This window comes from Eublepharis macularius, chromosome 7, assembly GCF_028583425.1.
Source record: "Eublepharis macularius isolate TG4126 chromosome 7, MPM_Emac_v1.0, whole genome shotgun sequence".
Classification (NCBI taxonomy): Eukaryota; Metazoa; Chordata; class Lepidosauria; order Squamata; family Eublepharidae; genus Eublepharis; species Eublepharis macularius.
The window spans coordinates 50,647,029-50,662,846 of NC_072796.1; the positions used below are offsets into that span (position 1 = coordinate 50,647,029).

General features: G+C 37.3%; 1 protein-coding gene across 2 annotated transcripts in view; it reads right to left on the bottom strand.

Annotated features, from left to right (window-relative positions):
- Positions 1 to 15,818, bottom strand: part of ATP9B (ATPase phospholipid transporting 9B (putative)) — a 243,284-nt gene that overhangs the window by 131,616 nt on the left and 95,850 nt on the right. For both annotated transcript variants that reach the window (XM_054985070.1, XM_054985071.1), the window contains exon 8: positions 6,179 to 6,273. In XM_054985070.1, the coding sequence (XP_054841045.1) occupies positions 6,179 to 6,273 (95 nt within the window). The remainder of the gene's footprint in view (positions 1 to 6,178; positions 6,274 to 15,818) is intronic.

Consider the following 15,818-nt stretch of genomic DNA (forward strand, 5'->3'; position numbering starts at 1 on the left):
CTACTTCATTATTTATACCTGTTCATCCAACTATATTATTCATATTTTAAAAGAGCAAATCAGATTTCAACATCTTCTATTACAAATCAACTGTTTTTATGCTAAATCGCCAGCCATTTATTGTAAGCTTTTACACAACTCCTATTGACTGCGTTCTTGTTCTTCCAAGTTAGTTTTCATCAGCCTCTTGAGAAATAATTCATATGAAACTAATACACATGTGGTGTCCTATATCTTCATTATTCACTTCTTCTCAATCTGTTATCACCTACAATTTAGATAATCCAGGCTATTATGTGCTTTATTGTGCACAGAAAAATAAGAGTCTCAATACAGCAGAAAGCTAATACCACACACATACTTACAATACAATAAAAACTATTACTGAAGTAAGCCAAGTAAGGAAGTTTTCTTGTTTTACAAAATACTATGCTTTGCAAAATTTGGTAGAATGTAAGAAAATAAACCAAATTTCTTCACTTCAAATTGGTAATTGCAGAAGAGAACAATCTGAAAAATATTTCCTCTCAAAATGGAACACATTTACAGCATAACTACTGCATCAAAATTTCCCCTTAGAGCAAGGAAAGAAAAATTCATATCTCAAGGAAGAAGAGGTATCAAAAACATTTGTGACAAACTTCAAAAATATTGCAAATTAAATTATATTCCACATAATCCCGTTACTGAATAATTGTCCTGAATTGATTACGTTCCTCAATGCCATTAACTTTGAAACTATGATTAGTACTATAATGTATATACTTTTATTGAAAAAGTATGTACTATATTGTCACCTGTATTTACATGAAAGGAGTTTAAGTTCTAGTATGTTCCTTATTTACATGCAAGCATTTTGTAAGAATGTACCCTGCTGTTTTCATAAGTCATGAGACTAGTAAATGATGGAATAATAATGACAATGTTTTCTTCCACAGTTCACAATAATAATTTGGAAATCACTCTGAAGTTATCAATAATGCAGGAAAACCTCCTCTATTAGGTCAAGGGCAACATTTGTTCACCTTACTTAAAGATCATTAAAATACATCCTTAATCATAACATGCAGTTCATTACAAATAAAATTGCCTCTGGTTCAATAAAACTAATTAAATGTAAATGGTATTGTTTACTGCTGTATGGATCTTTTGATATAAATCAGCAAGTCACCATTTATTGAAAATTACAGTGACCTCACTGCTGCTAATAAATTTACTTGATCACTTAAGCCAGGAAGCAATGCCCCAGAATATGCACAGTGCTGAAAAAACACCAACACTATGAAACCAAGAAACCTAACCTGTGAGTTACAGTTCTTACAGCTCAGCCATCATGAAATGACTTGCTGAAATTTTAATTCTCTGATCACACTAAGTGGTTTGGGAAGACAACAAAATCTGTTGTTATCATCTTTGGCAGTGTCATCTATTCTTTAAGAAAGCTCTAAAGGTTTGCCAGTTTGTTTATTCTAGGTATCACTGTGGATAAAGTTACAGACCTACACTGATGATAGAACCGACAGCCCCTGACAACACAAAATACAAACCTTTACATCAGATAACTACAAAAATCAAAATGAACAACATTTATGGGCAGTGTATGTCCATAGAAGGACATACACTTTCTTTCTTTTTTTACAAAAAACACTCTATTTTGTGCATTAAGAATAGCAATTTTTTAATTCAACTTCAGAGCTAGTGTTGGGATCAAGCTTTATTCAGCTATGACTATTTTGCATTACCTGCTTCTCAACTCGTTCAAACCATTTCTGTCAGGAAACTGAATTCTGTTCAATTCACTACAATTTATTTTTAATCTCATGTGCTGTTCTTAGAGCATATGAGGGCATTAAAATGAGCATATAAGGGCATTAAAAATAACATTCAACAGGGCCGAGCCTTTCTTCAAATTAAGCTCCGCTGCCAATACTGAGCAGTCAAGACTGCCTAGTGGCCATGCTCTCTGACCCAAAAAAACAGATAACCAGATCTCAGAGATTAATTGTTCTGTGGTAAGGGGAAAGTAATATATACTCATGCTCAGAATCATGCAGAATCATTTGCAATTAATTCTGCAACATTTGGGGTAATTCTCCAAATGTGGAGTTGCTGGACATAGCTGAGATTTACTTGGTCAGTCAAACTGCAAACAGGTCATGTGCATACCAAAAGTACTCTGCTACCTCTGTGATTACGAAAGATGCTGCAGGCTCTAGGCACTCTCTCTCAACTATATAATAGCATAAAAGATACTGTACAAATAAAGAACAATATCTTTGCTCACAAAAATGTGAATAATAAACTGCTGGATCCTGACACTAAAGATGTAAATCTTAATCTGTTCTAGTTCTAATATGAATGCTTCTGAATGCTACACATTGTTAGGATTTTGTTCTCTGTTCCTGACTATCAATCATAGCTTGAAACAGTCATTAAACAGTAGTTCAAAATTCGAACCTGAAATTCACCTTTATGGTCCTGCAAACTGCAGCCTGAACTCTTTCCTTTCTATAGCCTATAAGAAAAACTAGTGATGGAGATCTGGCTGTGGGAGCTCCAAGAGATACAAAGCTATATTGCTGCAGGAAAGAAGTGCAGCAAGGGGCTAAAGCATGAAGGATGTCCTCAGCTATTTTAGCAGTAGCCCAGCAGGTGGCATTCAAGAATTGCATCAAAGAATTACAGTAACACAGAAATCAAGCCGTTCTAAGAAGTACAATCCCTTCGCTTAAATGCAAACTAGGGAATGCTACAAGTTATCACAATTTGAAGAGGGGATTTTAAATGACTCATATGAATGCTTCTGATAGGTACACATTGTTAGGATTTTGTGGAGAAATGTCCTAGATAATAAGGTTTAGTAAAAATGCACGCCTTGTGAACTTTTAATTATCTTGGTAACCAAGAAATGTAACATAAATACTTTTCACTCAGTTGTCTGGTACATTGTGTAATGTTGTTGCAAAAGATGGTGCAATGTGGTACAATGTATCTCTGTCAAAGTCACAGTGTATTATGCAACAAAGTTACACAGTGGTAAAAGAAACTGCACATCACTAGAAATCCCAGAACTTTTAGCAACAGGCACATCGTCTACCACTATTCCATTCTCCCAAACTGACTGTCTTCTAAGGAATAGCATATACATCTTTCAGATTCCCACACAATCACTTTTTCGCCACCAGGCTTGCAAACAGGCTTCACTCACACACAACTGTGTTTTATGTAAACTGGCACCTCCAAACGAATGTTGTAAACATGATCTCTACAATTTCTACAATAATTGTAGATTCAAACGGTGTTTTATTTTTAAAGGAATAAAGAAGCCCACATGCCCCATAAGGAGAGTAGTTGCACAGTCCTTAGAATCTATCTATCTATCTATCTATCTATCTATCTATCTATCTATCTATCTATCTATCTATCTATCTATCTATCTATCTATCTATCTATCTATCTATCTATCTATCTATCTATCTATCTATCTATCTATCTATCTATCTATCTATCTATCTATCCACACACACACATACACACACACCTCTTTTTTCCCAAAAAGAAACAACAGCTCCTAGGCTCAACTGGGAGCCTGGCTTGTGGGTGACGCGGGGGAGGCGAGTGGGGAGACGGCATGGTGGCCACCATGACGTGGAGGGGCGGGGAATGACCAGGAGCCAGGGGAGCACGCCCATGCACATCTGGTACAGACCCCTGGTCTGGGAAGCTGGCCCGCCCCTCAGCACTTGGCTCGTGGCGACATCCCGCCTAGCCCTCCCTTTTGTCACAACTTTGGAGTGAGTAGATGGTGGATTGGGCATTGGACACTGATCTGTTTGGGGGGAAACGGGGCCCTCAGGCTCAGTTTCCCTATTATGGGGATCCCCATAAGGGGTCTGGGGAGTGAGGAACGGCCAGTGCATGGGGGGCTGTCAGTCTGCCTCACTCCCAGGTGACAGGGGATGATTCACACAGGGGTGTATACCCATGTGGCAACCCAATGGCTGTCATCCCATGGTTCCCCCCTTCAGCATGGGTCTGAGGGGGCGTGTGGGTCATCAGCTTGGCAGGTGGGTCAGCCAATGCTCGGATCAGTGCCCTATGAGTGCCTTTGCTCCCTGTGCTGTAATCTCAATAAAGTTGTGGCCTCTTTACCTTCAGCACTGTGTCCGTGTGTTTTTGTCACCTTGCCCCCTCCCCACTCTCCTCCCCCACTTAGCACTCACCTGCAAAAAACAACCCAATATAGCTAACAAAGAAATTATACAAATCTGTACAAGCAGACAAGTTGAAGAGGCCTTACTGATTCTTACTACTTTCCTGCTGACAGACTGACAAATAGCACTGAGGCCAGGCAAGCATATGGAATGGGGCTCAGTCAAAAACCTCCACTGCTTTTTTTTGCTAAGTGGCAGAATGTGACAGAATGGCTGGTAACTAATCTTAGTCTAAGAGGGGAACAGCCAGGGAACAGCTGGCCACACAAGCCAATGGGAAAGTGCTTCACTCTCGTTCAGCCTCCTTCTCTTCACCTTCTCTATATATTTCATTGCATATTATACCCATCAATCTTTTCAAAAGCTGATTAATTTTATATTTAAGGATTAAATTATTGAATTGCATTCTTTTTAAAAGAAATTTTGAGTTTATTTATAGGTATGAATTACTGATTTTACTTCAGGAAACTCAGGAATGGCCAATATTTTTAAGGTTAAGTGGCACCATCATAAATTTCAAAAATATATAACAACTCATAAAGCAGGTAAATATTCCATGGTAAACGTCTGATAAAAGAAGGCACTTATGTCAGCAGAATATGTAGCTCAAGGGCCCAACAAGACCTCAGGAACAGCATGAGGGGCAACTTGTATGTCAGCAGTGGAAGGAAGAAACTAGTTAAAACTGTCCCCTTTCCATTAATGGAAATTTACCATGGGATCCAAGCCTTTCTATATTACAAATATCATGCAGTACCCAAAGTACGGTTTATCAGTCTTTTGTCTGGTTGCTTTAGCAACTTAGATAAGCAGGTCTCCTTAAGATTCTTAAAAACCCACAATTATAAAGGTGAAGATTATTGTTCAGAGATGAACAAGTCTAAAATTCTATTAGGCATGTTGAAAAGCCATGAGTGCACCTGAAGTAGCTCTTCATTAAATGGAAGGGGGTAAAGAAACATAGGAGGCTAACCCTCATTGTCCAGTTTAAGTGTAACAAAAGACTTATATTCTAGCCTGAAAGTTGTCTCCAGTAGGCATGTCATCAACTAGAACAGTCTGTGAACTACTCTATTCTCCTGCACTTCAAACAATGCTTTTGAACTTCCCTTCTGTTTCAAAAGTGATGAGCATGGAAGGGATGTTATTCGAGAAATAAATTCAAATCCTCTCAAATATACATAGCAACTCGTAAAGTTCTTTGGTCAACTTAGGATGTTTATCATCTGCCTCATCCTATGGTCAAGGCAGCTTACAACCATAATGAAAACGCACCCTCTATGCATTAAAATAACATGCACAAAATTAAAAGTAAAAAATTACAAGCAACAACTATCCACTCTACACTTTCCCTTGTAAGGAACACCTTTCGGTGAAAAATATAGAAGTAACAACATATTGACAAAATTATAACAAGTATTCTTTTAGTTAATTTTGAAAGTACAGTTTAGTTTTTAACATTAATTCTCCCAAGAAGCTAAAATGACAAAACTGAGGCTATCATATTTTGGTCACATCATGAGAAGACAAGATTCTCTGGAAAAGTCAATAATACTAGGAAAAGTAGAAGGCAGTAGGAAAAGAGGAAGACCTGAAACAAGATGGCTTGACTCAATAAAGGAAGTCATGTCATCCAGTTTGCAAGATCTGAGGAGAGCTGTTAATGATGTTTTGGAGGTCTTTCATTCACAGGGTCACCAAAAGTCCAAAGTGACTTGATGACACATGACACACACACACAAACTGTACAGAGTTGCAGATATGAATAGAAACAATTCAGTAGTACATAAACCCACAATATTTTCTGGATTGAATCCCAACTTACTGTAACAGAAGGTAAAGGTGATACACAACTTTTTTGGCGGGGGGGGGGGGGTCTCATATTATTAAGAACAACTGGTTCAAAACACATTACCTGTATAAGATACAATGAAAAGTATGGGAATATACACTTTAAAGCTTACCCCTAAAGCTGGTAACCTCTGTGTGCAGCTAACAGCAACTTTGAGTTTCCAGTCTGTTTCACCATCTAGCTGATCAGTTCGGATAAAACATGAACCTAAAAATTGCCAAACAAAGTATGACATTTTAAATTTCATTAAAATGGAGGCCAGTATTAACTTACAGAACCACTGTCTCTGACATGCTTTCCAACATTTTTAAATCTAGCAAAACACACGGGAAATTTCTATAAACATTTCTGAGTCAAAAGCATACGTGTGGAAATTTTACCCTACTTTCTTTTCATCACTTTCCACATTGCAGAATCTCAAAAGCACTTTGGAAACATCGTAAGATTCAAAATAGGGGTCTACAAATTTTGGTTGGTCTTGGTAGCTATCTAAACTTCACAGTGGCCGCTAATTCTGTTCTTTCCCTATCATAGACCAGAAGGAAGGTTTTGAGTTTAATGTTCCACTGGGCTTGAGATGGTCTCAGAAACAGTGGGAAGTCTTGCTACTCATGCTTACCTGAAGAGACATTCCCCATACAGGAGAAGAGGAATGGGACTTGCACCTACAGTTGTATTACGATTCATAGGCTTTCCAAAACAGCAAGTACAACTGCTTTGTTTTGGAAATCTTCTCAAGTTCAATGTCACTACAGAAACCAATTCCCTTTCTTAGGCTCAATAAAAGGGTAGAAGTATCTGCCTAGAACTGCACTGGGTTTCAGAGACATTCAGAAGCAGAAAGACTCCAAAGCCCAAACATCTGAAACCTAGTGGAAGGTCACAGGCAAGCCCCATTTTTCTCTCATTTTGCACTTGCCACAAATGCACCTGCCAAATTAAAATTTATAGGCATGCTCAAAAGCAGCAAGCACATCTATATACTTTGTTACTCAGTTAATATTTTATAAGAGTATATCTTAATAAAACTTTTATTTGAAGATGTAAGTAAATGTACTAGATTCAAAGCATAAAAGCCAGGTAGTAAACACTAAAGTATAACTATTAAAATAATATTCTGAGAGTCAAATAAGAGAATTTTTCTAATAGAAGTGTCCACCAGCAAAATTCTCAGCATAAATCTCCTTCTTATGTACTAACTGTATGCTTGCTGAACCAGAATGTTAAACTTCTCAGTCCTTGGGGACTATCTGATATTCTAAACAGTGATCTAGAAAGTGGTAGTGTACTGCATAAACTGATAATCTGTGTGCTCAGACATTTACTTGAACAGCCAGACATTTACATGAACTGCCTAGCACTGGGGCCAGATCCTGCACAACAACATTTGACCACCCCTGCCAAACATAAATTATTGCTTAATGTTATTGGCAGAAAGTACTTTCATCCTAGAAAGTCAGTTGCAAATTGAGTGAAAAAGCGTATGCTGGCAAAGAATTGAATAATATTAGATAGACAAAGCAACAGGCATTTACTTGGCAATGTACCAGAAAGATTGGATTATGAGGAAAGACAAAAATGAAAGTGGTATTGTGTTCCAGGAAGGATGTTAACCAACTGTCTATCAGTACATTTTATTTGGGTGCCCAGGTCTGGACGAATGTGGTGTCACAATCAAAGTACGTGGCCACTGATGTAAATAAAATCTAGCTAAACCCAATGTTTTATTCATTAATGCCTGTAAATGTAGCAGCTCAGTGAGCTAACTTCCTGAAAGGCCACGGTTGAGAGAGAAGGCACCTGAAATTATATCTGACCTAGAGGTGGAATTTTCACACAGTGTTCTGTCAAAAGGAACCTGAAGTATTCTCAGCAACTGAATTGTTACATAAAAGCACATTAAGCTAATAACTCTTTCAATGTTTAAAAAATATAAGTATTACATTTCACATACAGCTTTATAAAAGTTTTTCAACATTCTGAATAAAACCAGGAGTACAACTGCAATGTCCAAAAATAGTAATTCTGAAAAACTGAAATATACACAGTAAGCATTTTTCAGACAGCTATTGAAATTGAAAATACTGAAAATATGCTTAAGATAATATAAGAATGCTACAATCCTAAAGTATATTCCAATCAACAGTCTATTTTCCATCATACTTTCCCATACAAGACATTTCATGGTTCTCTTTACCCTTCCTGTCAATGGCTGCTCTCATCCATCAATTTCATTTAGAATTATACTATAGATCAATGCAGTTCAAGACCAGCGTGGCTCCTGTGAATGGTTGACTACACATATATTCATTTAATAGAGCTCACACTATGACATGTATTGGCCAGCTGCATTTCCTCTCCACTTCAGCAGTTAATTTCATCAATAACTTATCTCATAGCCCGTTTCCCTTTTATCCAGAAAAAGGGACTGCTTTGTGCCAACTCAGCTTTCAATAGTGATCACTACAGCAGAACCTAAACAATAAAAACCTCCCCTTGTCTATGAGTGTTGAAATAATTCTTTAGCACTATTGGCTAGACTTTCCAATGTACAGAGACATATCAATGAAAGTTTGTATAATTAAAACAAAAAATATTTTTAAATTAACGACATCATGTTAAGCACTAAAGACCGTATCAGAAATAATCCTTGATCAATGACTGTAGTTCATCTGAATACATTATTACACATAATTAACACAATGTGTATATCTTATTCATGAATAAACTAATTGCCAAGCCAGAGTTGCAAATCAGTTAGTTACCCAATACTATATTTTTAAATTGTTAACTAAGTGTGGGAAAAGTCCTTCCCTTTGAAACTTAGACCTGAAATACAATTAAAGTTTTACCAACCTTCTCATTTCCTAACATTTAGTATTTCTGGCAGTACATGTCCAAACTTTTCTCTGCAACAGCAACATTTAAAATGACTGCATATCCACAAAAAGAATCTCCAAGGCCAACTCTAGTTAACAATAATTTTAAATATTTATTTGTATAATTGTATATTACTGTAGATAATCAAATACAAATGTTAGCATGTAGAACTGTATGGGAAATGGCAGATTTTAAAACCCAGGAATGAGGGTTCTATAGCATTAAGCAACATTACTATATTTGCCTACATGTCTATTTTTTATTTCACTGAAACCCCATGTTTTTTATAAATCTGAGGGTGACTTCCATATGTCTTCTGTAGGTCTCCCATTGTTCTCCATTCCAAGCACATGTCCACTTTTACTAACTTTAACAATGCTACTTCAAGTACTTCCAAGATCATTCACTGGACCATCACCACAAATGCCAATCAGACCAAATAAAACCCAAAGGCATTTGGAGCCTCTCTATCTCTTTAATAAATATTGTTCAAAAGAAACTTTGAAAAAATATTCACAACGTAATTTAAAAAACTTTATCTACATCCCACCTTTCTGTTCAAAGAACACTCGAGGAGGCTAACCAGTGTAGAACATTTTAACAAACTATAAACATCAAATAGTAAGTAATTAATAAACAGCATCAAATTGTAGCTTGGGAGGGAAGGCAGCATGGTATAGCCCGATCTTATCAGCTCTCAGAAGCTAAGTGGGGTCAGTACTTGGATGGGCAACCAACGAGGAAGACTCTGCAGAGGAAGACACTGGCAAATCACCTCTGCTTCTCATCTGCCTTGACAGCCCCTTTCTAGGGTTGCCATAAGTCAGTTGTGACTTGACAGCACATACACATACTGCATTTTGTTTTGAGGACCTGGGCAGCCAGGGTGTGGGTCTGAACAGGTAGAAAAGCTCAGTCCTAAATAAAAGGTCTTCCTAGCAAAAAGCAATACTACGCCACAGCTTATTTTAAGGGCTTAAGCATCCAAGATGTGGGGCTAAGCAGATGGAAAAATGGATTATACACCTTCAGTGCTTCATGATTACAGGGTTTAAAAGAACCCCAGCACAAAGATAAAATTGTGACAATAAAATTAGGGGATTTAAAAAATATATTTCATATCAAAAGAACATTTTGAAAAATCACCATCAGTACTGCACATGATTCTCACTGCTGGTTCAATCTCTCAAATTCTAACATACAAATTTTAAAATTCAAACAGAACAAAAAATGTTTTTTGCTTAAAGTAGAATGTATTTCCAACAGATTATGCAGAGGTTTGCAGATGAACAGACACGTATTCTCTCTTGCCCCATCTCTGCCTCTTTTAATATGATCCAGGATTTGCTAGAACTCAGAGCAGAACATGCTTTTAATGTACATCTTAGAACAAGTAAGTAATAGATAGCAGAGTACTTTATAAAATCATAAGTAGGCTTCTCCAGGCTTCAGTTATACTACATATAAAAACAACTTCCAGGCTATGTATCCTGCAGCACCTTATAAAACACCTTATTAGAGTGCAGTTCATATTATTCCCTACAATTCAACTTCAGTGCTAGGAAAATAAAAACAGATGAAATGGAGACCATATTTATAGAGCATAGACTGGGTTATTTTGGCCATTATTCCGTATGAGGAAAACTATCCAGGGCTATCTGGGGTCTGGGTGGGGTTGTCAGTTTTTATGCAAACTTTGCTAAATTTGCAAGGAATCTATTCCTTACTGCTCTCTAAAGACCTGCCAAGTTTCAGGAAGATTGGTCCCTAGGGTCCAATTCTATGGGCCCTTGTAATAGATGCCTTAAGCCATGCCATTGTTCACTATAGGAAAAAAAGTAAAAGCTGGCTTCCACTGCAGAAATAAGGCTGCCATGGCCAGGGCACAGTCCTAAATGTAAGCTCATCTCAGAAAAAGCCTAACAGAACCAAACTGAAGCAAGGGAATGGAATCCCCCCCCCCAAACCAAAGGGAATCAGGGGGACCAACATCAAACCAGATAGTTTTGTCAAAACACAGAATTCCACCCAGACCAAAATGAAGCAAGGGACATACTGTTGCAACTTATCCCACACTCACAGAAGCCAGGTAGACAAGGAGAGCTCTGCATGGATTGCCCACTCACTTCCCCTCCCTACCTTACTCCCCCCCCTCCTTCCAACCTTTCCCCTCTCTCCAAAAAAAGTGGGGAATACTGTTTCTTCGCAAGGAAACAGCAAGGGAAACAGCCAAGCCATGTTTCTCAAATTAACTCGGACTTATCCAGGGATCTAAATCCAGGTACATGGATCGCATCGAGGATTCTCTAATGTGATCTGGGAAGGGCAAATTTTAACTGCCCATTCTTGTTGCAGAAATAAGGCTGCCATGGCCAGGGCACAGTCCCAAATGTAAGCTCATCTCAGAAAAAGCCCAACAGAACCAAACCTCAGTATTATCCTAAGTTTGCAGAAAAATTCATCCTACGTGTACGTAGCTCTTATTGTGTGGATTTTTTGACTCACACTATGGGATCATTGTTTAGAATAGATATATTGATAAAATGCTGTACAGTAAGACATGTAGAGTCAGTTATTCATATTCTCTCAATCTCTATGATGTGAGTGGGTCTTAATTATATAGAAGTGTGTTTAAGGTAGGGGTCCATTTCATTGTTAGCAGACAAAAAGTGACCAGTGGTAAAAGGACAGGAATTATTCGATCGTAACAGGTAAGGCTGGCTGGATAGTATTCTGTAGCCTATTTCTGTTCTTATTATCATGATTAACAAAATTGTAATTTTTGTTTTCTTCAAAGTTCATTCTCAAACTTCAGAGAAAATTTACTATTAAATACTATTTAAAGTGTTTATCTAGCAAAATGATGAATAGTAGCCTGTAAAATTCTTCTGCAATTAGTGCAGAAGAATATACACATTCATAAATAGATTGTATACACAGATATGCATGCAGCCTGTTTGTCTCCAAGAGATCTTGGCCAGTATGATATACAAAACTGTACATTCTGTTCTTAATTGCCTCTTTGTATAAAGGATCCTGATAATTTTTTATATATCCATTATTTTGATAGGCTTGTATCTTCAACATCATGCTATTAAGATTTCATTTTCTTAAAAATAAAAAGACCTTATACTTTTTTTTTATACTACCATGCTGCTAAGGCTGTATAAATAAAAATTATTCTGTCTGTATTCTATCTCAAGTATTGTATCCAATAAATTTTTCACAAATGAGAACATTAGCTACAACTAATGCCAGTTAAGCCTCACCAAAACTGAATTATTAAATCTGCCTGCCTATATCCTATTACAGCCTTCTTATGAATACTTGATTTTATTTTGTATAATTGACAAGAGTTGTCAGGAAAGGGTGGTTTTAATGGCAGTCAAATTAAGATCAACTGGTATAAGTGTCACAATAAAGAGTCTGTGTCAAGTGCTGATGAATTAATTGATGGGTCACTGCAAAATGAGGCATGTGAAATTGTCATAAAATGTTATACCTTGTAATGTTAGCAACCTGCATGTTACAAGTCAGAGCCCAAGAGCTCTGACAAAGACAGGTTACTAGTTCATGCCTACACAACAGAAAAAGACTTTGCATATTTAATATCAAATTCTTTTGCAGCATTTTAATTTTTAAATCATTTGTATGGCTTAAAAGGTTACATGCATGAATTTTTTCAACTGATGGTAAGATGAACAGTAACACAGAGATAATGCATTTGGGTACAGAACAGAATTTCATTTACAACATTCAGAAAGGTTCAGTTTTAATAGCTTGCTGTTAAAACAAAGAAGAACTATAATATATACCAAACATTTATGCTATAATATCACCACTTGGAACATAAGTGGAAAACATATTGGCATTTATAAGAGATTGATGAAAATTAGTTCTAAAGCATTAATTTTTCCTAATACCACTGAAAGAACTGTGTTCACTCAAGAGATATTTGATCTGAATTAAGAAACTGATGAAGCAATTGATTAATTGGAATTTAAGCCATCAGTCACTGGATCCATCAACAGATTCATTTACATTCTAAACAATCAGCTTATGCTCCAATAGGATACCATGTATTAATACACAGTCAATATGATACCCCTGAACTCATCACAATTCCTTATTGACAAGTACATAGATGCTTTTAATCCAAGGTTGATCACACTGCATATATTTTAGGATTTTTATATTGACTGTGTACGTTATAGGAATTTTTATTTTATTAAATAAATTACAGAATTATTTTGTATTCACAACATCCAGATAAAAGGATATTTAAAGCAGCTGACCATGTTCTTACATTCTGAATTATCCTGTGTCTATCATTTAGTAGGTACATATCCAAAAGCTTTCTGCCCTGGAAACATTGTAAAATCAAGGGGTTAAAAGCATGAAAATCAATATAAACATTTTTAAGTTATATCTGGAGAATTATTTAAATAGCAGTTTTAAGATAAAATGAATTGATATTTTTCCAGGGCAATATGACACATAGTAACTCTAATTTGGAGCTATAATCTTAAAAGACACCAATGAATCGAGTTGATTTCTGAAGAGACTTGCTTAGGAATGCTTGCTAAAGCCAATGACATCAATAGGCCTAGACTAGAGAAACCCTGCTTAGGATTGCATTGTTAGACTGTAAACACACAGAAATAACAAATGGCTAATACTAAATAGTTTAAACTGGTCTGAAGAGTACTATAAGAAACCTTGCTAAACTAATAATTTCACCAAGGAAAAATACTAGCCAGTGACCTTATTAATGCAGAGGAGATAGCCGTGTTAGTCTGTAGTAGCAAAATCAAAAAGAGTCCAGTAGCTCCTTTAAGACTAACCAACTTTATTGTAGCATACGCTTCCAAGAATCACAGTTCTCTTGCATCTCATGATGCATCTGACGAAGAGAACTGTGATTCTCGAAAGCTTATGCTACAATAAAGTTGGTTAGTCTTAAAGGTGCTACTGGACTCTTTTTGATTTGACCTTATGAAGTGCCCGAATTCAAACATATTTTCTCTCTAGAAGTATCAGTTGACAAGCTGGAGCTCAAATGGAGGAAAACTCAAAGTGAATGTAACTGAACATGGGTGAAAATGCATTACTATGCTTACATTGAGGCGATAGGGGGTGAAGTGAATTAACTTCTCCAGGACCACTCCATCCAACACAATACTGTCCGATGGAGCTTTCCAGGACTATGTGGGGGCTCTCGTCTCTGGGTACTTTAAACTGGGCAGTAGCTTATTGCAACACAATTAGGACTGTTAAATTATACATGGTTTTATTTGATTGTCATATACAAACGACTGTGGTACTTGTGCAACAGTAAAGTCTTGTACCTTGTACTGGGTTACCCACTTCCTCATTTTGGATCCTGGATAGAGCAATAAACTTATTTAATATTAATAACGTTAACAACAATAGCAATTCCTTTGTATAGCGCTTTTCAGGGCAGATTAGCACCTACCCGGAGTGGTGAAGAAAGTTAGTGTTATCATCTCCACAACATAGCTGGGGAACTGGGGCTGAGAGGAATGGCTTACCTAAGGTCACTTGCTGAGATCATGGTAGTAGAGAGATTCAAAATCGCAAAGTGCTGTATTGCAGCTCAAATACTTAACCATACACTATGCCAACAGGTTAAGGGCTTGTTTCCATTCCATCTTTTCTTCACCACAGTTTATTGTGCCAGAACTAGACTTCGGTATACGTCAGACTTCAAAGATCCCCTTCTTCCCCCTGAACTTGTGTTTTAGGGTATTTCTGTGTCTACAACGCTGTCCGTGTGACAGCCCTGACAGAGGGATGGATTTGGGTAACACAAACAACACCCTATTTATACATTTCCTAGATAACAAAGACTTCCAGGGGGGTGGGTCACCCCAAGACCAATTATCCTGAGGAACATTTGCTCCCACCTGAAAAACAACCTTCAACAGAAAGTTCAATCTAAACAATTAGGTGTAAATAATTTAAGCACCACATCCCTTGCTGCTGAGCCACCATCTGTAACGTTAGCTTTGCCAAGTGAGGCATACTCGAACACCTCACTTGTGATTCACTTGAGTACCAAGGATGCCTTGCTTAAAGAAGCAAAATCTGACTTTGCAACCTGAGTTCTACCCTGCTACACCATGCCAGCACAACTTCCTTCTCTTCTAGCAGATGACAATTAACCCAGAACAATGAAGACTGATGTAAAGACCAGGATACTTATTGAACTGTAGCTCTTAAAATCACATCCAAAAGGAGTTCATGAACCTGTACTGCAGTGAGGCAATGTACAGTTGGCTCTCCAAGAATATGGTCAAGAGAGGCTGTAAGCACATTCCCTGGCAATTCTGTGAAAAGACAAAGAAAAAATTCAACATTGCCACATACAAATGTTAAGTGTGGAACACCATTATGATAAGCTGGCTCTAGGCACTGGGGAAATCCAAGATACTGCTGATGAATGTATATGCCAGGATGTCTGACAGGAGCCACAACACAGCTATCTTCTGGATATCCCTGGTGACTAACAAGCTTAGTTGGGAATTTTCAACTTTAACGATTCACAGATAATTAATCTGATAGAGGGGTGTGAGAGGTCTATTTAAGGAGCTTTGGTGGGGTTCAGGACTCCATGTACTATAGGGATGTGGTTTACTTGTCGGTGTGCTCTTCGCACGGAGATAATGGTAGAAACTAGAAGGAGCTTTGAAATGAGGGCTTACTGAATTGGTGCCCATTTGAAATTATGCATACTTGATTTAATTACGCTTTCTTTTAACCAACATGCAATCCGAGCTTGCACCTAGTATAATTTTTCAAGGAATGCTGACTGTTGGTTTAAACATGCACATGAGTGTGGCTGGGCGTGA